This window comes from Podarcis cretensis, assembly GCF_951804945.1.
Source record: "Podarcis cretensis genome assembly, chromosome: 7".
NCBI classification, from domain to species: Eukaryota; Metazoa; Chordata; class Lepidosauria; order Squamata; family Lacertidae; genus Podarcis; species Podarcis cretensis.
In genome coordinates this window covers 27,874,177-27,896,909 of record NC_137176.1, presented here as the reverse complement: position 1 = coordinate 27,896,909, position 22,733 = coordinate 27,874,177, and the positions used below count along the sequence as shown (strand labels likewise).

The 22,733-nt window shown below is 42.5% G+C and overlaps 1 protein-coding gene across 4 annotated transcripts in view; it reads right to left on the bottom strand.

Annotated features, from left to right (window-relative positions):
- FARS2 (phenylalanyl-tRNA synthetase 2, mitochondrial) overlaps positions 1-22,733 on the bottom strand; it is a 208,831-nt gene that overhangs the window by 18,721 nt on the left and 167,377 nt on the right. The window contains exon 9 of one of the 4 annotated variants that reach the window (XM_079985033.1): positions 9,438-9,693. The exons of the other annotated variants lie outside the window; for them this stretch is intronic. Coding sequence (XP_079841159.1) covers positions 9,648-9,693 — 46 coding nt within the window. The 3' untranslated portion in view covers positions 9,438-9,647. Of the gene's footprint in view, positions 1-9,437; positions 9,694-22,733 lie in introns of those variants that run through there. 4 annotated transcript variants of the gene reach the window in all.

Sequence of the window (22,733 nt, the reverse complement as noted above, 5' to 3'; positions counted from 1 at the left end):
TGAGTGCAAACTCACCCTGAAGGTTGGACTTGACTAGGTTTGTAGTCATTGTCATCCTTTTCCTAGGGAGCCTTGACTGCTCCTGTTTTCCTACCACTTTCCCAAGAGTAAGGTGGCTTGGAAGTGCGAAGAAGGCATTGACGGAGATGAGTGTCTCTTTGATCCGTTTAACATGGCAGGAAGAAACTTGTGCAGAATCTTAGCAGAAACTTTGGGGCGCCTGGGGCACTCAGGGAAAATCCTTGCTCAGGGGAAATGCATGAGTTCTCTCCTTCCATATGTCTCTTCTCATGCAATTATAGTGGTCACATGGGTTCTTAAAAGTTCAAAACAGCCCTAAGATTAGCATTTAAAATCAAAAGTGTTGTGGGTTGGGGTTGTTCTTTTTTATTCTACTGAATCTCTCTTCCTTCTTCTGTCACCTTCTGCTTTCCCCCTAATCTTTTGATAATTTAAAATTGCTTAGAATTTAACCCGTTTGAACAAGATTGTTCCGTTCACTCTGCTAATTATGGCTTCTCCCATGGGCAACATTAATTCCCTGCACAGAGGAGAATTCTTCAGCTCATTCAGAGATCAGTGGAGATGGGCTTCTGTAAATGCTACCTATGAAGTTGGGCTGGAAGTCACTCACTCATAAGCAGCCTGTAAAGTTGTGTTCAGGATTGCGGTCTTAGTGTCTGATCTGTGAGCTACAATACCAGCAAATGTGAGTGCAGGCTCGGGCAAGGACTACTGCAATGGTACACTGCAACCCTAGGACCTTCTGATACCTGCAGCTGCGTGTGTTGTCTGTTCCACACAATGTAGGAGTTCGGACTTCTGGGTTGTGGAACTGACCCTCCCCTTGAATATTAGACATGTGCCATCTCTGATCCCTTTTGGACATCTACTGGTGACTCTTAATCTCCACGTGGGGTTTGAGCCCCACGTTGGGCAAAAGATTCCGGCATTGCAGGGGATTGAACCAGGCCTTCGTGGTCCCTTCTAACTCTATGATTCCATGATTCTAAGTTGGGCAAGGCTGAGTGCCAGAGAAAGGCAAATCAGGATCCAGGGGGCCAGAGGCAGTAGGGGGAGTTGGAACCGGGCAGAACATCAAGCTTGAGGAAAAAGAAGGTTAGTGGCAGGATTGGAGTTGGCTTCTGCCCACTATATGACTTGAGATGATTAATATTGGGGAAGATGCTCTTTTTGGTATTTGAATTGAGATTAAGAGTCTCATGCTCTGTCAACTGAGCTATACCTTGGATGGTCATTGTTCCTCTATCCATCTCCTGGACCAGGGGCCAGCTTCCCTGGGTTGGGGACTTAACCCAAGGGGAGCAGACCCTTGGCTGCTAAAATGGGATGTGTCCTTTGCCTAATAGTCTCTGCGCATCTGCAAAGTACCTCTGCATCACTACTGATCAGCAGAAACCAAGGCATTCGTGTATTGACATTACTAAGAAATGCTCCAATGCTTCAGAACCTACGCAGACATAAAACACACAGAAAGCTAATTAACAGGTGGGCAAAAGATTTAAATGTAAAGCAAGGCAGTTTCTAATTTGCATCTATTCAACCCACATCCCCATACAGCACATCCCAAACTCCCAAACACAACCCACATGTGTATATATTTATTTGCTCATATTCCTTTTTTGAGTTTTGGACATCCATTCTAGTTTCATCTTAGTCCTGGGATGGGGAACCTATGGTCCTCAGTATGCTTTTGGACTCCGACTCAAATCAGGCTCACGTAGCATGGCCAACATTCAGATTGATGGGAGTTGCGGTCCAACAGGATAGGGTGGGCCACAGGCCATCTCTGCCTCAGCATAAAGAAGTAAATCCCAGGATCTTGCTTCAAAGTAATTGAAGGAACATCTACCGTACTCCCATGTGCTGCTGCCCATGCACTAAAGTTATGTTCCCAGAAGCTTCTCTGGTATCTGCTTCCACTAGCTGAGGTGAGGCTGGTAATAGCTGGAAGGATGTATGTTTTTGCCTATGGCACCCCATTTATGGAAGCCACTCTTTGGGGAAACTCACCTGTCAACTAATCTAATGTCTTTTCACTACCAGGCACTTTTCACTACCAATGTCTTTTTTATTTTCCCAGGCTCTCACCACCTGATCTGACTTTTATCCTGCTGTTTTATTTATTACTATTGTTCTATTGTTGTTGTTTTTTACAATTGTGCTGTTGTTATCACCCTTTATTGGGTGATTATTTATTGAAGGGTAGTATACAAATTGTGGGGCTAAAACAGATTATTGCTATCTGCATTCGTACTACTAGGCTGTCCATTAAAAGATGAAATGTTGACATCTCTATGACACAAATGGTATAGATTGGGGGGGGGGGAAATCATAGTGTTATTAATGTCTTGCCATGTTTACTATTCCCTGGGGCCCTGTTAAAAGTGTATTTGTTCTGCTTGCTTCTGTTTCTTCATGTTCACTTAAAATAAAGTTTTTAGCATCTGTCCTTGAGTCTCCTCATCTCACACTGTCATCTTTTTCAGAATCTGAATTCCTTCTCTCTACACCTGCTGATCTGTGAATTTACTCTTAATTCAAATACTGCACCTTCATCTTTCGTTTTAGTTATCCTCATAGTACAGACGGAATCTTCAAATGTTTTGTAATCAAAGATTGGTGCAGGTATTCAGCAATGGCAGGGAAATGTCTATATGCATAGGATTCCTACTGAATATGGATTATGCACAGGCAAACTATAGGGATGGCAAGGAAATAAATCCATGCTGTGCTGCACAGTAATACTGGCTATATATTATTTTTCAGGTTTACCCAGAGATAATGTTAATGTATTTTCTGATTTTCCTCTCCCTCTCCCCTCCCCATACGCATAATTTAATAACTAACTCAGTGACTGTAAATGAAAAACTGGCATAGAGTTTGCAAACAAATCTGGCGTACACAGGAGGCACATTAAGGACTAATTTTCCTCTTTAGAATTTTAACATGCACAAAAGCACAAACTCGTAAAAAGCAACATGGCAATGCAACATCAGTAACGTTCTGCAGGCATGCACAATGCAAATAAAAATCAATAAAAGACAACTGAATAATGCTAATTAAAGCATGATTTAATCAGCTAGCAGTTCTGAAATTTCAAAAAATAAGAAACAACGCTGCATCAGAGCGAAACATGACAAGTAAATATCCTGTCTCTGCTTTAAGATGATATACTTGCTAAAAGTATTTGCTAAAGCTACAAGCTGATACGACTGGTGCCTCTACAGAAGCCCTGGTTGATCTGTACCTGGATGGCCCAGGCTGTTGACAGTTGCCTTCTCCTGCTTGATAAAGCCTGCCCGGCTTCTTGGTACACACCAGAGCTGGGTACAATGAAATGAGCTGAGAAATGGCTTTAACCCAAGTGGAGGAAAACTCCAAACGAAAGCCTCTGGACTCTAGTGGTGCTCACTACTGAGACTTCTTGGTGGCAGGGAAAGCGGAGCAGACGTATTTTGCTGTTTTCATGGCATTCTCACTAATGCAATTCTGAGATTTTTCTGGATAGCCTGAGGCCTTTCACATTCTGGCCTAAAGGAGAGGGAAGATTTAGCGGTGGCCCACTGTGACTTGTGAATCATTTTGAGGATAAAATCACTTGCCTCTGCTGGGACTGGGACTCTACTACTACAGCAGGCAAACCTCAGGAGGTATCTAGAGCACCATCTAGTCTTGTTTTGTGGGAGGAATTTCTACTAGTACGGCATGAGGATGTGGACAAGGCGCTTAGATAATTGCAGGTGACTACATGAGAAGAGAAGACTCCCAGGAAAAGTCCCTGGTGTTGGGAAAGATTGAGGGCATAAGGAGAAGGGGTCAACAGAGGACGAGATGGTTGGACAGTGTTTTCGAAGCTACCAGCATGAGTTTGACCAAACTGCGGGAGGCAGTGGAAGACAGGAGTGCCTGGCGTGCTCTGGTCCATGGGGTCACGAAGAGTCAGACACGACTAAATGACTAAACAACAACATGTGCTCTGGATCCTTGCTCCAAGTTATGGGTGACTACAACTAGCAAGGAGGGTACTGCTGGGCAGGGAAGTGAGTAATGCCTTTTTATGAGAGGGAGTGGTCCCTGCATGCCTAAAGACAGCAGTGGTAAGAAATCCTCCCTGGATAATAATAATAATAATAATAATAATAATAATAATAATAATAATAATATTGTCCATTCGCAAATTTCCCATCCTGAATAAAGTTCCTGGGAAGGCACTCAATAGCCAGCTCTGTGGTATTTCATCTTGATAAGTCCCTTTGAGGCTTTTTGTTTTGTATAAAGCAGCTAACAAATGTAATATATCAATCAATCAATTATAACAATGACAATCTCCACCCACCGTCCGGTAAAGAATTGAAATTGGTATGTTAGAGCCATTGCTGATTACGTTTGTACTGTCTGTCACATTTTCTTATCCATTACAGTGGTACCTTGGGTTGCGAACCTAATTCGTTCCGGAGGTCCATTCTTAACCCAAAACCATTCTTAACCTGAGGTACCACTTTAGCTAATGGGGCATCCTGCTGCCGCCACACCACCGGCACGCAATTCTCATCCTGGGGCAAATTTCTCAACCCAAGGTACTACTCCTGGGTTAGTGGAGTTTGTAACCCGAAGTGTTTGTAACCTGAAGCGTTTGTAACCCGAGGTACCATTGTACTGTCGTTGCAGGATTTTACAGAGCTTCAAAAATGTGATTGTATTTTATCTTATTTGTTGTTAGCTGCCGTCGTCAACACTGAACAGAAACAAAAGGTATAAATTAGAGGTGTGAATCAACTGTGTGTGCAGCCCAAATTATGAGGCACCTAGGGGCGATTCAGGAAAGGTTTGCACATGGCCAAGTCATACTGCGTTGTTAACATGGTATCCCGAGTCAGACCAGGAATTCTGTAAAGGCCAGAGTCATTCTGTGGACTCAGGTACCTGAGATCTGCTGCATTTTGCCATTTCAAATAAAGTGACCACATTTTTTAAAAAAGCAAATACAAGCAGGATAGGAAAATTCCCTGAGTTCAAGTGGGGAGGGGAGGCGGGAAAGAGGCAGGGCTCATTCATTTTGAGGGACAGGTCTAGATTTTAATCACAATGGATTAGTTTCCTAAGGCAATCCAATCATAGTGTGATTTGGGGGCGAGGGAACGTTTTCCACATGGCTGCTGTTATTCTGAAAGCAGGGTGTTTAGAAGAGGAGGAGGAGGAGGAGGCAGACCATCAGATTTAATGGGTCCGACTCGATCCTGAATGGCAAGTCAAATCAGGAAGTCAGTGAGGGGGTAACAAATCAGATCAGTTGCTTCGCAATGAAAAAGACGCAAGGCAAGTCTTGTGGCTGGATCACATTCATCTATCCATCCATCCATCCACCCACCCACCCACCCACCCACCCATAAATAAATAAATAAATAACCAACCAACCAACCTCTGTTTGACTAGGGATGAAAGTAGGAGAAAAGAAGTGTACACCACAAGTATCAATGGCTTAGAGATGTGGTGGCCAACTGTGGATGAAAGTGATCTTTCCATTCTGATATGTAGCTTTCCCACAACCCAAGGCAATGCACACCTTGGGCTGAAAAAGGTTCCCTACCAAACCCACTGCTGCCTTCTTATACCATAAAAGGGTAAAGGGACCCCTGACCATTAGGTCCAGTCGTGGCCAACTCTGGGGTTGCGGCGCTCATCTCGCTTTATTGGCCAAGGGAGCCGGCGTACAGCTTCCGGGTCATGTGGCCAGCATGACTAAGCCGCTTCTGGCGAACCAGAGCAGTGCACGGAAACACTGTTTACCTTCCCATCAGAGCAGTACCTATTTATCTACTTGCACTTTGACGTGCTTTCAAACTGCTAGGTTGGCAGGAGCAGGGACCGAGCAACAGGAGCTCACCCATTGTGGGGATTCAAACTGCCGACCTTCTGATCGGTAAGTCCTAGGCTCTGTGGTTTAACCCACAGCGCCACCCGCATCCCTCTTATACCATACCAGTGTATAATTACTGGATTCTTACGAAGCAGAATACTTTCATTCTCCTCTTCTGTTGCTGCTAAGGCCTCTGGCAGGCTTGTAGTGTTGCCTTGAATTATTTCCTTTCCTGTCTCTGAAGTTGTGCCCTTCTTGAAAACTCCAGCTGTTATTTGAAGGAGCAACGTGCAATTGCCCTATCAATCTCCACCGCAGAACGTGTGCTAGAAGATACCTCGCTAGAGTTACATTTGCTTTGCTGGTTGGCATTTCCCTGTTGCACAGCTAGGAGCTTTCCTCTCTCCCCTGGATATCTCTTCCCTCAAAGGAACACAGTGTGCTGCTGGAGATGCGTGAGATCCTAACAGGCAGTAGTCCCACTAAGAGGAAGGTAATGTCCCACACCAATCTGCTCGGGATCAAAACGTCTTGTCTCATATCACTGAGCTTCTGAGAACAGATTCTTCTTCTCCAAATCAATTTTAAAAGTATCATTTGGCATCATTTCATGTGATGGAAGCCTAAAGATATCAGAATTCTCTCTCCCTTCTAGTTCACCATTCCTCAACCAGTGAGATGCATCAGAAGAGCAGAGTCTTCAGAGATTTCCTGCTCCCGGCTTCTTCCAGAGTCCTCTGTTAAGGGGAAGAAACTCCTCTCCCACACAGTTCAAAGTTGCGTGGCAAGTCCCCTCCCCCATGTGAAATGAAGACACAGGACACATTATTTAAGGTTAATGGGCATAAAAAGGCCACAACTTTATTGATTACAGGAATAGGAAGGTATTGGCCTTAGGCATTGGCTCCTATCGACTACCCAGCATGGAGACCGGGAAGGGTTATCCACAAGCCGTGGGGGTCCTGTTGAAGTACGCCAACTAGGATCCCACGGGTGCCACCGCTCGGGGGCGTGCCGGAGGCCCTTACCTCCCTAGGTTTCGGACAAGGCAACGCCCCCCCGGAGTCCTCTACCGGACTACCCTTTTCATTGAGGGAAGGTGATGGCGCTTCCTTCCCCCCTTCATTTGCATAACAATTACCCCTGCCAATGCCTAACCGCCAATACCGAGGAAGTTGTGACGTTTGCTACAAGGTTGGCGAAAAAACCAAAAGGCTGGAAGTGCGCCAAGTTGGAAAAATTCCTACCAGGCCCCTTGCGGCGACCAACCGGAGCCCATAGCAAGGTCATAGCTAAAGGTAAAGGTAAAGGTACCCCTGCCCGTACGGGCCAGTCTTGACAGACTCTGGGGTTGTGCGCCCATCTCACTTAAGAGGCCAGGGGCCAGCGCTGTCCGGAGACACTTCCGGGTCACGTGGCCAGCGTGACATCGCTGCTCTGGCAAGCCAGAGCCGCACACGGAAACGCCGTTTACCTTCCCGCTGGTAAGCGGTCCCTATTTATCTACTTGCACCCGGGGGTGCTTTCGAACTGCTAGGTTGGCAGGCGCTGGGACCGAGCAGCGGGAGCGCACCCTGCCGCAGGGATTCGAACCGCCGACCTTTCGATCGGCAAGTCCTAGGCGCTGAGGCTTTAACCCACAGCGCCACCTGCGTCCCTAAGCCTAAAGTCCTAGCTAAGCCTAAAGGGTGGGTGGGATGGGAAAACCGGTCAGCTGGAACGGGGCAAAGAGGGCAGCCCCCGGTTGTGTCTGGCCTTAAATGGGCCAGGCCACGCCTCCCTAGCCCACCGATTGGCGGGCAGGGTTGCAGGCACGCCCGGGGATTCCCTTGTTCTCGCGGGGACAAAAAGGCCATTCCCCGTGTGTGTGGGAGGAGGTAGCCTGCCACCCCCTCTCTTCTCCAGTTCGGAAATGGCTTAATGAAGTGTTTACTGACTCCACTCACAAAACAAAGCTAAACACTACTATCTACTACACCCTATTTTCAGCTCTTTTGGTCTTTGAAGTAAATATACATATGCACAGAGAGATCCGCTAACAAATTTTTTTTTGGAGGCCCCATTGGAGAAAGCACACCTTGGGTTACAACCTGTTTTGGTTTACAAACTGACCTCCGGAACGGATCATGGTTGTAAACCAAGGTACCACTGTACATCCAATGGATTGTTATAAATAGTCAGGTCTGATCTGCAAATCTCTATGTGTTAGGTATTTTGGATCTGATCGTCCATAATTTGTAATACCACTTCATGCCCAGCAAGGATGCTGTCAGTGGATGTCACCTGGTCTTCAGCTTTGACTAAAATCTCCAATCCTCCAGCCTCGGGCTCAAATGAAATAGCCATCATTATCTATAAACCTCCTTCTGAATTAGCCAGTGACACTGCTATCACTGTGGGTTTCTCAAACCAGGAGGAGAGGTGATACTGGTTTGGGAAGGAGCTAATGAGACTTGGTCAACTTGTGACAAGTTAGTCATAACTAAAGTCAAGTCCCTTTGTTTTTGGTGGGACTTACTTCCAGCTAAATTTAGCTGGATTGGGGCCAGAAATTAGAAGGTAGTAACAAATGGAGAATTTGTTTATAAATAATGTGGATTCTACGTTGAAGAATGAGGTCGCTGCATTTGCAGATTTACTAGTAAATGCTTTATATTATATTATTATTCCAGTTTGATCTTCCTATTATTTTTTTCTTGACTTGTGACTTCATTAACACATTTCTAAATAAAAACAGGGCACAGAGTTTGGAGAACGTACTGGAGAGGGCAACTAGAATTATGATGGATGATTAAGCATCTTTCATATGAAGAAAAGGTTGAGGAATTCAGACGTGTTAGTTTTTAAAAAGATGATAACTAAAAAAGAGAGTGGGAGACATAACAGAGATTTATAAAATGATGAAAGCCATGGAAAAAGCTAATAGAAATTTATTCTTTCTCAAAACTCTAAGGACAGATGAAACAACTTTAAAAAAAAAGAAGCCCTTCTTCACACAAGCCATACATATTCAGATTGTGGAATTCACGGCTAAACTGGTGTTTAAAAAGAATAGATGAGTAGAAAGAAAGAAAGAAAGAAAGAAAGAAAGAAAGAAAGAACATGTGTGACCATAAGACGGTATGCCAGATCACTGAAGGTCAGACGTGGCTTAGTCATATTTTATCTGTATGCTTCTCCTAGTTAGAGCTGTTCATAGACTAGGTAGATCACTGCTTGACCCAGTAAGGATACTACACTTGATCTTAGCCAAAAGGCCGAGAAGCGATACTGTGACCCAGTAAAGATAGCTCTTACTAGGAAAGAAGAAAGCAAACATTAAAGATTTAAAAATGCTGGCAAAACCCCTGAGTTTTGGAGCCCCTCTGCATGCTTTGCTTCCCATGCAGTTTTTATCTGGCTTCTGTTTATTTCCTTATTTCTCGACTACTGTGTTACAGTAGTCTATTTTGCTGGGTTCCACCTCTGCAGCAGCTATGCCCAAGGGGCAGGTAAAACCATCCTCTTGTATTGTTTGTATATCCATTTTTATAGTGTGCAAAGCTCTTTGTGATCCTTCAGGTTGAAAGACGCTATAAAAGTGTCATTTATTTTTTTATTATTATCTTTATCGCTATGGAATATGATAGAAGCGCTGCTCAGAAAGTACAACGAACAGGATACTGTGCACCTCTCAGACAGATGTGGTGCATGGCAAATCATCTAATACACTGGTGAACGAGCTACAATGCCCTTATATGTTTGTTTGTTTGTTTGTTTGTTTGGTTCAGTTTATTTGCTGGGAATATCCGTTTGTCAGGCGGGTGGCATCCCTACTGGGGAGAAACACAATTATGTATGGTGATCAAAATGTAGTCATTCGGTTTGCTTGTGGGAGCCAGATTCAGAAACATTCTAGGTCCGTTCCCTGCAAATTCACATTTCTTTCTTTAAAGATAAGCCTTTTCTTTAAAGAGTCATAATGTCTGGGCAAAGTATTCTAACCAGCTGCTTAAAATGCTCCTAGCTGTCCTTGTCAAGGAATGAGGAGGCACTGGTGTAACTAACAAGCATCTGGTAAACTGAGACGTTTTGTAAGTTGTTATTAAAATGTTGATTTTATTAACAAATAATAATAATATAAAACAGGGTTGGGGAACCTCCAGGCCACTGGCCTAACGAAGCCCAACAAGCAGCCCCATCTGGCCCACAAGGGCATTTCAGCCAAGCCACACCCACCTGCCCTGCAACTGATGTCAGGTGTGCGGCAGGGAGAAAGTTAGCTGAGCCAAAATGGACTTTCCAGGCACCATCAATCACCTTATTGTTGGTGCCTGCAAAGTGCTATGCACAGCCTTGCAGCCCAGGACATAACACTCTGAAAAACACTGCTGAACAGGGCCAACGATCATGGGGTCTTGTGAAGCCCAGTGCAAGGTGTTCAGCTGATTGATTTATTGATTGATTGCATCTTGCGGAGTGCTACATACGGGGATGAAAAAGCTCTGACAATCAGCTGATTGTTGGTGCCTTGCAAGCCATATCTTTGCTTGCAATCTGATGCACTGTGATATCAGATTTCCTCCGAAGCAAACCCACTAAAGTTAATGTGCCTATGTCGGCGATGTCCGTTAATTTCAACGGGTCTACTCTGAGCACAACTAACGTTGGATGTAACCACCTGTTTCCAAACTAAATATCTATGCTCTGAGCTGCAGTTTGCACAGGCACACAAGTTCTGATACATGAGACTGCACCGAGGCCACACAGATTATTTTTTGGCTATCCAAACTGACTGGTAAAAGGGTCAGCAAACTTTTTCAGCAGGGGGCCAGTCCACTGTCCCTCAGACCTTGTGAAGGGGCTGGACTATATTTTTTTGGGGGGGATGAACGAATTCCTATGCCCCACAAATAACCCAGAGATGCATTTTAAATAAAACGACACATTCTACTCATGTAGAAACATGCTGATTCCTGGACTGTCCGCGGGCTGGATTTAGAAGGCGATTGGACCGGATCCGGCCCCCAGGCCTTAGTTTGCCTACCCATGGAAAGCTATCTGCTGCCATTGACGGCTCTGAGCTATGTCACGTGGCATGCACCTCTGAGAAGAAACAGTTTAGGACACACTTATTTTAGTACCTTACATGACAGTGCCTGTATCCCAATGACATTGGAATCTCACTGTAAGGAAATATTATTTGAAGGATGCATTATCCTAAGTAGCCTCTCCTGGGCTAACCTTTTATACACAGTGGTGGGTGCTGTCAGGTGTCTTTATAAGTCCAGACATAAAACTAAAAGAGAACAATGATGGCTGGGTGGGAGTGCTTGACATTCTTCCGATGTGAAGTGCACAGCCCTCAGCTGCCAACTGGCTTGATATCTGCTCTGCAGCTCGTTGCAGAAATGAAACAACAGCTATCTTTAGGATAGTCAGAAGGGATGGGCGTAATAAAGCTGTGCTTAGTACTTCTCTGTGTTTTACAACATTGAGCACTGCACAAACATTAGCTAATTAGCAAAGCATTTCACAGTGCCCATGAGAGACAGGTCAGTAGCAATTTATTGAGTCAGACAGGCTAATGCAGGAGAGCTGATTTGCTCTGAAAAGTGTCTAAAAAACCTGGCACAGTGGGTGTGTTGTTATCAGAACCAGATGTTTAAAATAAAATGTTCTTCATTTGCAAGTCAAAATAAAACAACAACAATAGTAATAATCCACTGCACCCTGTGAATCCTAAATATTAACCCTGGGCATAGAAAGTCATTTGTGTTCGCTTCTAAAGAATAATTATGAGCAATAAAGGTTATGATAGGGCAGATTATGACCTCATTTGTAGTCATGCAGTTCCCTTTATATGTGCTCCTTTTTTCAGCCAAGAAATTGCTATGGCTTCAATGGGAACTGCAGGGCATTCTGAATTCCTTACTGCTAAACCACATTTTATTCTCAATCCTAATTGGTCCCCTTTCCAGCACACCTCCTTCATTACTGCCCGATGGGCCTGTTTCTCCAGAGGCAAGAATTTCCAGTCTGACCCAATCAATCAAAAACAAAAGAATCCACACCACCAAAATGTCTTTCTGGAGAGCATCCCAAATACTTGTCTGGTCCTAAAATCCTACAGATGCAGGCAATTCACACCTGGCCAAAACCCCATTCCCATCAAATCTTCATTGTACACAAGCTATTAATGCTTTATGGCAGTGCCTCTCAGGCTTGATAAGACATTCCAGAAATTTCAAGCCTCTGTCAAAGATACTGGGACATTATTGAGAGAAAAAAGAGAATCATAGAATTGTAGAGTTAGAAAGCACCCCAAGCGTAATCCAGTCCAGGCCCCTGAAATGAAGGAACCTCAACTAAAGCATCCATGACAGAGGGCCATCCAACATCTGCTTAAAAACCTCCAAGGGAGAAGAGGGAGGCTGTTCCACTATCAAACACCTTTTACTGTCAGAAAGCCCTTCCTGATATTTAGTCAGAATAGCCTTTCTTTTAACTTGAATCCATTCATTTGGGTCTTGGCCTCTGGAACAAGCTTGCTCCATCTTCCATGTAATAGCCCTTTGGATGTTTGAAGATGGCTATCATATATCCCAGAGGTCAGCAAACTTTTTCAGCAGGTGACCGGTCCACTGTCCCTCAGACCTTGTGAAGGGCCAGACTATATTTTGAAAAAAAATATGAACGAATTCCTATGCCCCACAAATAATCCAGAGATGCATTTTAAATAAAAGGACACATTCTACTCATGTAAAAACATGCTGATTCCCGGACCATTTGCGGGCCGGATTGAGAAAGCGATTGGGCCAGATCTGGCTCCCGGGCCTAGGTTTGCCTACCCATGATATATCCTCTCAACCAGGGTTTGTTTCCCTGTTGACGAAAACAACCAGAGAAAGCATAACTGCTGCTCTGAGGCCCCTCCTTTCTCATCCTACAGAGAAGGGTCTCATGGGAACGAGATGTACAGCACCTTTTGTAAGTTTCTAAAACCTACGGGAGCATTGATCCTTCCAGGCCTCTTATCTCCCTGTGATCCTCCATTCCCATGATGACTAGAATACCCACTAGAAGGAGAAAGCAAGACCTAGACATCTTGTTTATGTGACTATCCTCTTTGGTCCTGGCTCCCTTTTAAATTTCATATATGTGTTTGGAACAGCTGACTAGGTGGCATGCAGCTGGTCTCTTCTTGCTCACAGTGGAAGGGATCCTGCTGCAGGGAATCTGCAAAAGTGTTTAGTCCATGTAATCCCCACCCCAGAGTTCTTGCTTCCAGGGCCACTTGGCCCCATAACCTCTGCCATATGGGGGTGGGTGGGATGGCGGAAGTGCCACAACACGCAGGCAGAATGTCATTGGTATAGAAAGGAGCACTAGCATAGAGTACTTGTATAATAAATTACATAATGGTTTATTTATGAAACCATGTAACAATGACAAATATTTCTCTGTTTTAGGCATGGTACCAAAATGGAATTGCTAACTAAGTTAAAAACCCAATGAACCATTAGAGTGGAAGTTGTAATTAATTAATCACTTAATTACTACTACTACTATTACTACTACCATTATTAATTAATTAAATGTACATCCCACCAGGCTGGTATATATACAAGTGATGCAATATCTTAAAAACAGTTCCAACCAATATGCAGACCAGGAAAGATTTCAACTTAAATGTCTTGTTGGAAGAGGAAGGTCTTCAGTAGGTGCTGAAAAGGCAACAGGGACATCTCCTTTCTAATATTGAACAGGAGGGAATTCCAAAGGGTAGGAGCCATGACACTAAAGGCACAATCCTTTTATTGTGCAGAACAGACCTCCTGATGAGATGGTATCTTTAGCAAGCCCTCACCTGAAAAGCACAGTGATGTCAGGTATCCTGGTCGAGTGATGTGAGGTGAGAATATTCTCTGGAGAAAATTCTCTGCTAGAAAATTCTCCTGGCGAATATTCTCCACAAACTGTAAATTCTAATGGAAGAACCAGTTTTACAACCCACATTTTAAAAAATCTAATAAATAATAAGTCAAGCTGTGATATTGCCAATGTAAGTAATGAATTATTATTTTTTTAATCCAGTTACATTACTGGGCATTGTGTTATTCACCATTGAGAGTTCTGAAATGTGAGCTACAGAAAACCTTTTTCTTTTTTAAGTTTTAAAAAAGCTATTCATTTAGTTTGATGAACATTTGAATTTGTATGTATTTCAACTATATGTAATAGCTTTTTTTCTATTTTGGTGTGACCTTATTCTTAGCCTTATTCTATACCCTTGGCCATACAGTGTGATTTTTTTTATTTTATTTTTTTTACAGATAGTAGTTTTAATGCTTTATACACTTAAAGTACCTAGGCCTATACAATAATGGCAACAGCATGTGAGGTGGCCTTGATTTAAGCAGCTGATGTTTCTATAATTTTATTTAGTGCCAGTAACTGGTTTTTGCAGTGCCATTCAATGGTACAAGGTGCCATTTACCAGAGACTAACATACTGAAATATATTATCATATAATGATAATATATTTAATGTTAATGGCTTATTTTTTATATGTATGCATATAGTTTTGTTTATCAAGCTGTGTTTTAGTCACCAAAACAGTTATTAAGCGTTAGAGCTATTAGAAACGCAAGATAGCCTATTACTGAATTTACTTGTATCAAACCTTAACAGGCCAATTGTATTTTTTGACTTGTCCTATAACATGTACATGTTCTAATGGAAGAATAAAATATGATTTGACTGAGTTTCCTTATACCAAATCTTAACGTGACAATTACTGGTGCCATCACCTTAGAATGGTTTAACTTTAACTATAAAATATGTTTTACTTTTTAATTTTATATTCTCCTATTTTAAATGAAAATTCTCTAATATTCTCATTAATCGAGAATATTCTCCAAAAGATTATTCTTGAGAATTTAACATCACTATCCTAGTCCCCTGCTGCACAGGGCTTTTATACACCAAAACCAGCACACTGAACCTAGCCTAGCTAATTGGCAGTCGGTACAATTTTATCATCATCAGCATTTCCTGCCCCAGTGAGCAGACAAGCTGCTGCTTTTTGCACTTTCGCTGGACACATTGGCTTAGAAAAAAGGCCAACTTATTTCAGATGAACTTATTTCCAAGAAAGCACAGGTCTCGTTGTTACAGCCACTGTGGTGAATCTGCCTCTTGTTGGGTTGGGAACACCATTTTGAGCTAGTGCCCTCACATGCAGACCTCCAGCCAAGGCTTCAAGTGTGGATTGCTCAGCACTGGAGTTCTTTGTCTCAGGGCCAAACCTGGGAAACATGTGAAACAGGATTAAAGCACACTGCCACAAAGCACCTTGCCTTTCCCTCATGACAGTCCTATCTCCACTTGCTTAAAATAATAAAAGAGCTGGAGGACCAGGGCAAACGGCACATCATCCAACCATAACTCTGTTTTTACAATGTCACCAATGGCCCAACTGTGATTGCAGAAACAGCAGTGTGCGTCTACACCAAATCATATCAATTGCCCTGACACAGAATGCCCTCCAGGCTGCCCCTTATGATATTGTGTTAAACCTTTCTGGCTCATTGGAGTCCTAAGGCTCTATTTCTGGCAGTCACGCACAGCAGCATTTTTAGCAGATTTTTGTCCTATTTCCCCCAAACTTTTGATATCTTCCATTCTTGAAAGAATGGGGGGGGGGATGAAGGGGGGGGGGAATAAAAGGAGGTTCAGGTATGTTCCTATGATGAATCAGCCAGAAATGCAGGCCAGGTCAATTCAACCGTATTACACACAGCTTTGCCAATGTTCTGGTTCTGCTGCCCACATAGCTCCATTGTTTTCTGGCACACCAGACCAGGCTGCTGTGAAAATCATTCTGATAATGCCAAAGAAGAATATATTATAAATTCAAATGGTGAGCTACCAGCAGGAGGTAGGAAAAGAAAGAAAAAGAGAACCGGGCTGTGAAGCGTTTGATGTCTTGGACTGTGTTTTTACAAGGTTTTACTGCAATATAAACAGATTTGGCATGATAATTGATACAAGGATGAGAAGAGCAGAAAAATATGCAAAAAGCTCTTAGGGGAAGCACTTAGACACAGCGACCCTTTTGCTTATTTACATGGGGACCATTCTCATAAGACGGCAGCCTTTGCGTGGTGGCTGTTTAGGAGCGGTTTGTGGTTGTATTTGAGTCCTGAAGCATCACTTCTACATAGGGAGCTCACATGTAGCCAAGAAGGTTTTTGTGATGGTCAATGGCACTTTTTCAAGTTGCTGCCATGGCAGAAATCACTCCATCCATTCTGAGAAATTCACACACAAAGGACATGATCCATACTGCATATGGATCATGGTAAGGTCATATCCTCCAACATTTCTCTGATGAAAATAGGGACGTCCTATTCAACAACAACAACTGTTGTTGTTGTTGTTCCCCCCTTTTGATTGGGTTGCCCCAGCCACTCTGACCAGCTTCCAGCATATATGAAAACATAACAAAACATTAAACATTAAAAGAAAAACTTCCCAATACAATGCTGCCTTCAGATGCCTTGGGGGTTGCATAACTTTATACCCTCCAACATTTCTCTGATGAAAATAGGGAGGTCCTAAGGAAAAGCAGGACATTCCAGGATCAAATCAGAAACTGGGACGGCTTCTGTAAATCTGAGACTGCCCCTGGATAATAGGAAGTATGTACTTTCTGAACCAGCTCTCTCACTCACTTTATTCCAAGAAATTAGGAACAGTCTAAGCGACACAATATTTTTATTTCATCTCATCACATCTCATAAAAAGATAGCTACATGATCAACCTTCACCTTGTGATGAAATATCTGAGATGAAGTCCTAGCTCAGGCATTGGCGGGGTGGGGTGGGGGCAAGGTTATAGGCAAAAGCAGGGAGCAGAGGAAGGACAAAGCAACAACAACAACTGGTTAACATCTAAAAATCTCAAAGCAGTGTGCAAGAGAATAAAAGGCAAATGTCACTGTAATTGGTAAGATGCAATAAAATTCATGACCCACAGCTCCTCTAGAATGGCTTGAGTGAAGTGTTCAAAATTCTTGGCACATTCTTTTTTTTTGGGGGGGGGGGCACCCAATGCCACCTTGCAGAAGAGAAGTGGCAGCTGAGGTTTTAAGATATGAGGTGGAATCTAAATGTGTAGTTCTGGCCTCAAGGTTACTCAGAGAGACAGAGTAATTTCCCCAAAGCCAATCTCCGCCAGCTTTATGGCCAAGCAGGAAATTGAATTGAGGTCTCCACGCACTGAACTACATTGGCTCTCTTTTAAGTTCTAAGATGCATAAATACTCCTAAATGTTGTCCTCTGAAGTAAATGTTTACCTCAGAGTCTTCACCCTTTTGGTATGGTTGGACTTCTGTGGAAGAAAAAAACCCACACCAGTAAAAAAATTACATTATCAGTGTAATTCCAGCCCTAGCAGCAAAAAGGTAGTACTAAGGGAATAGTATTACTAGTCACCATTAATGAGGAAAACGATGGCAGGGCTTAGGAGAGGAGAGGAAAAAAATCACACAATCTGAACAAGTACCAATGGAGTTCACTTCAAATGCGTAAAATAACCCAAATACCAACATTGTGCCTGCTAAGTTTCAGGTCAAAATGGTTTTATTTCAGGGGGCCCTTGCTGTCCTAACATTTTCCACTGTTCACTTCTTCAGAAAGTTATGGATTCACCTTCATTAGAGGTTTTTAAGAAGGGGTTGGGTGGCCATTTGTCATGGATGCTTTAGTTGAGATTCCTGCATTGCCGGGAGCTGGACCAGATGACCCCCGCGGTCCCTTTCAACTCTACAGTTCTGATTCTATTATTCTATTATTTTATTCTCTGTTGTTTAAATCTAGGCTTTAGATGTCGTTATTTGCATTTTTATGTTTCCCACAGGGAATAATATAACATTCAGTGAAACTATGCGGTGAAACTATATATGGCAAAGGACAACCTACCAGTGAAAATGGCAAGTGTCTCACATTCTTCCTTTCTATCACAATGTCATACCAGATCATTCATTTCCCCAGAGCTGCTCCCAGTCCTTAAGCTGCCGCTAGTGGGAGGTATGGGCAAAATGGGCCGAATTATGTCATTTCAGTGTTTCAAATGTGTGCATTCTGTGAGCTGCGTTTCTGTTTCTTTAAAAAAAGTAAGGAAAGCAGAAGATGTGTTTGTTTAAAAACACACTAATAAATAAAGCAGCCAGGACTTTGGTGGCAAAGGGGTGGAAGGAAGAAGGAGTCCCGACAATTACTGATTGGCTTAACAAGCTACAAGAATTTGCTGAAATTGCACAGCTGACAAATAGCCTGAAAGGCCACTCAAAACAATAAATTATGGAAAAGTGGGATAGATATATGTTCAAAAATACAGTTAAGGTTCACTATCTATGCAAGCATTCGATTGACGTTGGAGAGAGACTGAGTTGAGAAACAAAACCAAGGGTACATATTGATATAGAAATGTATTAGATAAAATGTAAAGAAATATGCAATAATAAGAGTACATTCATTTGTAAAAAAAGGAATATACAACAGGATAGACAGGAAGTCCAAAGTGTTGGTATATATATGATTTTGGAGTAAGTTTGGAATAGCTTTTTTTTTGTTTTTTGTCTTTTTCTTTTTTCTTTATGTATATAAAGTATACATACAGGCCAAAAATTACAGTATAATAAGTTTTGTGATGTAATATGACAATGTCTGATGATGTAACGTAAGAACTTTAATAAATAAATAAATAAATAAAAATGAATGAATGAATAAAGCATTTTCCTAAGAACACAGAAGAATAGCCCTGCAAGGACAGATGTGCAGTTCAGCAACTGGTTTCCCAAAGTTACCAATCTATAGGAAGCCAACATGCAGAACGCAGATACCTTCTCCTTCTTTTGTACCCTGCAACTGGTATTAAGAGACATGCTGCCTCTACTCCTCAAGGTAGAGAATATTCTGATATTAGTGCCTATCAGAATCGATAGGGTAGATAGTGAGAGAAGATGACCATCACCATCAAACTGCTCCCCAACCAAGTTATCAACTTCCCAGTAGCATGTGAAAACAGAACAGTGGGCAGGGTGGTTTATTTGGCCAGAACCAGCAAGGAGGGGAATTTATTTCCAGCGGCAGAATGCAAATAGTATTACCCAATATGTATGGGTGCGCACGTGTAGATAGGTAAAATATCGTGCGCATACACCAAGGCAACGTATTTCGATGTGCTATATATCTTCATCTATACTCGCTGTGCTCAGAGAAGTAAAACGACATGTTTTCTGGAGCAGGGATAAATTAGAACCGCTGTGGGCGTGATCAGAATAGCACTCTCTCTCTACCCCCACCCCCAGCAAGTCTCCTCAGAAACTACTAAAGAGTTATCTGTATTTATTTCACAAAAGTCTGCACCTGGCATAACAGTACTTTGACAGCAGAAACAAAGCCCCATTAAAACCTGACACACTATTATTAAAACGCACTTCACAGAACACACTGAAAACTATCACAAACTAGTGTTGCATTAAGGTTAGGCAAGGCGATGGTCTTAAAAAAATATCCTGGTGGGCATATGTTCTTCTTAGGTTTCTTTTATATTGTGATTATGAACCAGCTGGTGTTGACAGCTTCTCCTCAAAAAAAAAAAAAAAAAAAAACACAACCTGGTAGGAAGTTTTACCCCCTTACCTATCTCTGTGCTTTCACATGTTTACAGAACACATATATAGAACAAACTGGCTGTGAAGTATTTGAAGAATATATTCGCAATAGGAATTTGTGAAAAGTGAGACCATACAAGCTGCCATCATATACCCACACACCTGGGAGAAGGACCCACTGTCAGGTGGCAGGGGAACCAACGCCCACGGCAGGTTGCCAAGAACAGATAAGACAAGGAAAAGTCCTTGCCATCTGCTTTTTTCTTTAATATTTACAGAGAGGAGAGGCTTGGGAATGGAGCCTCTTGGAATAATGGCGTCGTCCTGAGTAAATCTCCCCTTCCCCTTCTCTCCCGCTTCCTCATTCATCATCTCTTCTATGAGTGGCGCTGAGACCTTTGCTTTCCTACTTTTAAGGCTTGTTGGGTTCTGGAAGATGGTGGGTCTGGAATAGTGATAACGTGTCACTAACTAGTGATAATGTGTCAGCCAGCTGCTCCGGCTCTGCCTCCTCCTCCTCTCCCATTATTTCCCAACTTTCCCCCCTCATCTTCCTCTGAGCTGTGACCTCCCTCAAACCCCTGTTGTAATTCTGAACTGTCTTCTTCTTCTCTGGAAGGGTCAGGTCTCCACCATTCCTCCTCTGCCCAGTCCCTGACACACACTGAATCCCATAAATTATTATTAATATAATATAATATAATATAATATAATGGTAAAGGTAAAGGTAAAGGTAAAGGAACCCCTGACCATTAGGTCCAGTCGTGACCGACTCTGGGGTTGCAGTGCTCATCTCGCTTTATTGGCCGAGGGAGCCAGCGTACAGCATGACTAAGCCACTTCTGGCAAACCAGAGCAGCACACGGAAACACCGTTTACCTTCCCGCTGGAGTGGTACCTATTTATCTACTTGCACTTTGACGTGCTTTCGAACTGCTAGGTTGACAGGAGCAGGGACCGAGCAATGGGAGCTCACCCCGTCGCGGGGATTCGAACCGCTGACCTTCTGATCTTCAAGTTCTAGGCTCTGTGGTTTAACCCACAGCGCCACCCGTGTCCCATAATATAATATAATATAATATAATATAATATAATATAATATAATATAATATAATATAATATAATATAATATAATATAATATAATATATTATATTATATTATATTATAATATAAATATTATAATAATATAATATAATGTAATGTAATGTAATGTAATGTAATATAAATGTTATAATTATATACTGCCCTTCATTCAAAGATCACAGGGCTATTTGCAACGTAAGTACTTCCAAGTAGACATGCACAGGATTGTGCTGTTGGATGTTTTAGCAGGGAAAGAAGAATTTTATATTAGCCATATGCCTACTTCTTCCTCAACAAAACAAAGACTGCAGACCTATACCTATTTAAATAATGCAATTAAAGTTACTTTCACACACCTGGCAGCTGAGTGTTTAAACAGGATAGGGAGGAGTCTATCCTACTGTTTTTAACGCTGCGGCCCTTTAAATGATAGCTCAGTTGTGCAAGATCCACTTTTCCCTACAAGATGGAGTGCAGCTTGTTTTCTCCTGCTCCGGAGGGTAGGACTTGAACCAACGGCTTCAAGTTACAAGAAAGGAGATTCCAACTAAACGTCAGGAAGAACTTTCTGACAGTAAGACCTGTTCGACAGTGAAACGGTTTCCCTCAGGATGTTGTAGGCCCTGCTTCCTTGGAGGTTTTTAAGCAGAGGTTGGATGGCCATCTGTCATGGATGCTTGAGTTGAGATACCTGCACCTCAGGGGGTTGGACTAGATGACCCTTGGGGTCCCCTCCAACTCTACAATTCTATGTCTAATCAAACTTAGCAGGTGAGAACCTAGGAACAGCCTTCCTGGATCAGACCTAAAATCCATCTCTTCCAGGCATTTTTCCCCACAGTGGCCACCAAGTGTCTCTGGGAAACCCACAAGCGAGACATGAAGGAAAGAGCTCTTTCTCCCTCTTACTCTCTGGCAACCAGCACTGAGAGACAAAGCACCCCTGAAGCTGGAAATAGCATATAGACACCATGATGAATAGCCACTGAGAGCTTTATGTGTCTGGTCCTCTTTTAATGCTTTCTTTTTTAAAACGATCCAGTACGGTGTCTTGCGGCAGCTAACCCTGTGCACTGTTGTGTGAACAATTACTCACTTGCTACCATCCTGGATCAATCGGTATCGCCGGATGACCACTAGGCACTACTATTACGAGAATAGAAGGGGGGAACCTCCACTTTTCTCAAAGCATGTATGATTTTATGAACCTCCATAATGCTCTCTCTTACCTGCCCTTTTCACATTTAAAAAGTGTTTCTCAAAGAGATCGTTCCGGGGTGCGTGTGCATGTGTACACACAGCCCTCAACGTGTGTCGTGACAAATTAACTTTCTGTAGGTGAAAGTGAATCAAGGTACGAGCCACCTTCACGTCTAAAGGAGGTCCAGCAAAATGTTTTTAAAGCTAATTTAATTGCTGAAACATATTACCCCCAAATGCTTGAGCTTGAAATGATTTGATTCCTTATGGACATTATTAAAACACACAGATCTATTGTACATTTCAGGGACATTCTGTCAAACATTAGAATTTACTCTGGAATTAGCCAGGGACTTGATGTTTGAAGTCTGCAAATGAATGTAAATCAAGTTCAGAATGAGTATATTAAAATGATGATTTAAAAGCACTTCAAAGGCTAATTGAAAGCTGATTAATCTAAATTTCATGTCTTTTGCCTTTGTACACTGAAAGTTATGGTAACTTCCCTGCAATCAGTGCTCCAGGAAAAAAACCCACAGATATATCATACACACAAACATGCTTCTCTTTGCTAATTTTTAAGTTCAAAAGAAAGAAGCTAAACTTTATACACATAAAAAATAATGTGTGCTTTCACAGCATGCTACATTTGCAACCAAAAGGCCAGAATATATATTAATTTTTTTTACTCCTGCGTGTATGTTTATGGGAAGTTACCACAGATTTTGATGGGGGCTTTTGCATTTTCAGCCCCATTCTAAACAAGGAAAGAGATGTTGGCTCTACTGAAGGTTCATATATTTTTAAGAACCAATAGGTCAATATATAACCATGTTCTCTCTGAACCAGGGATGGCAAATCTGCTTCAAACCTTGGTTAAGATGTGAAACCTAACTGGTGTCA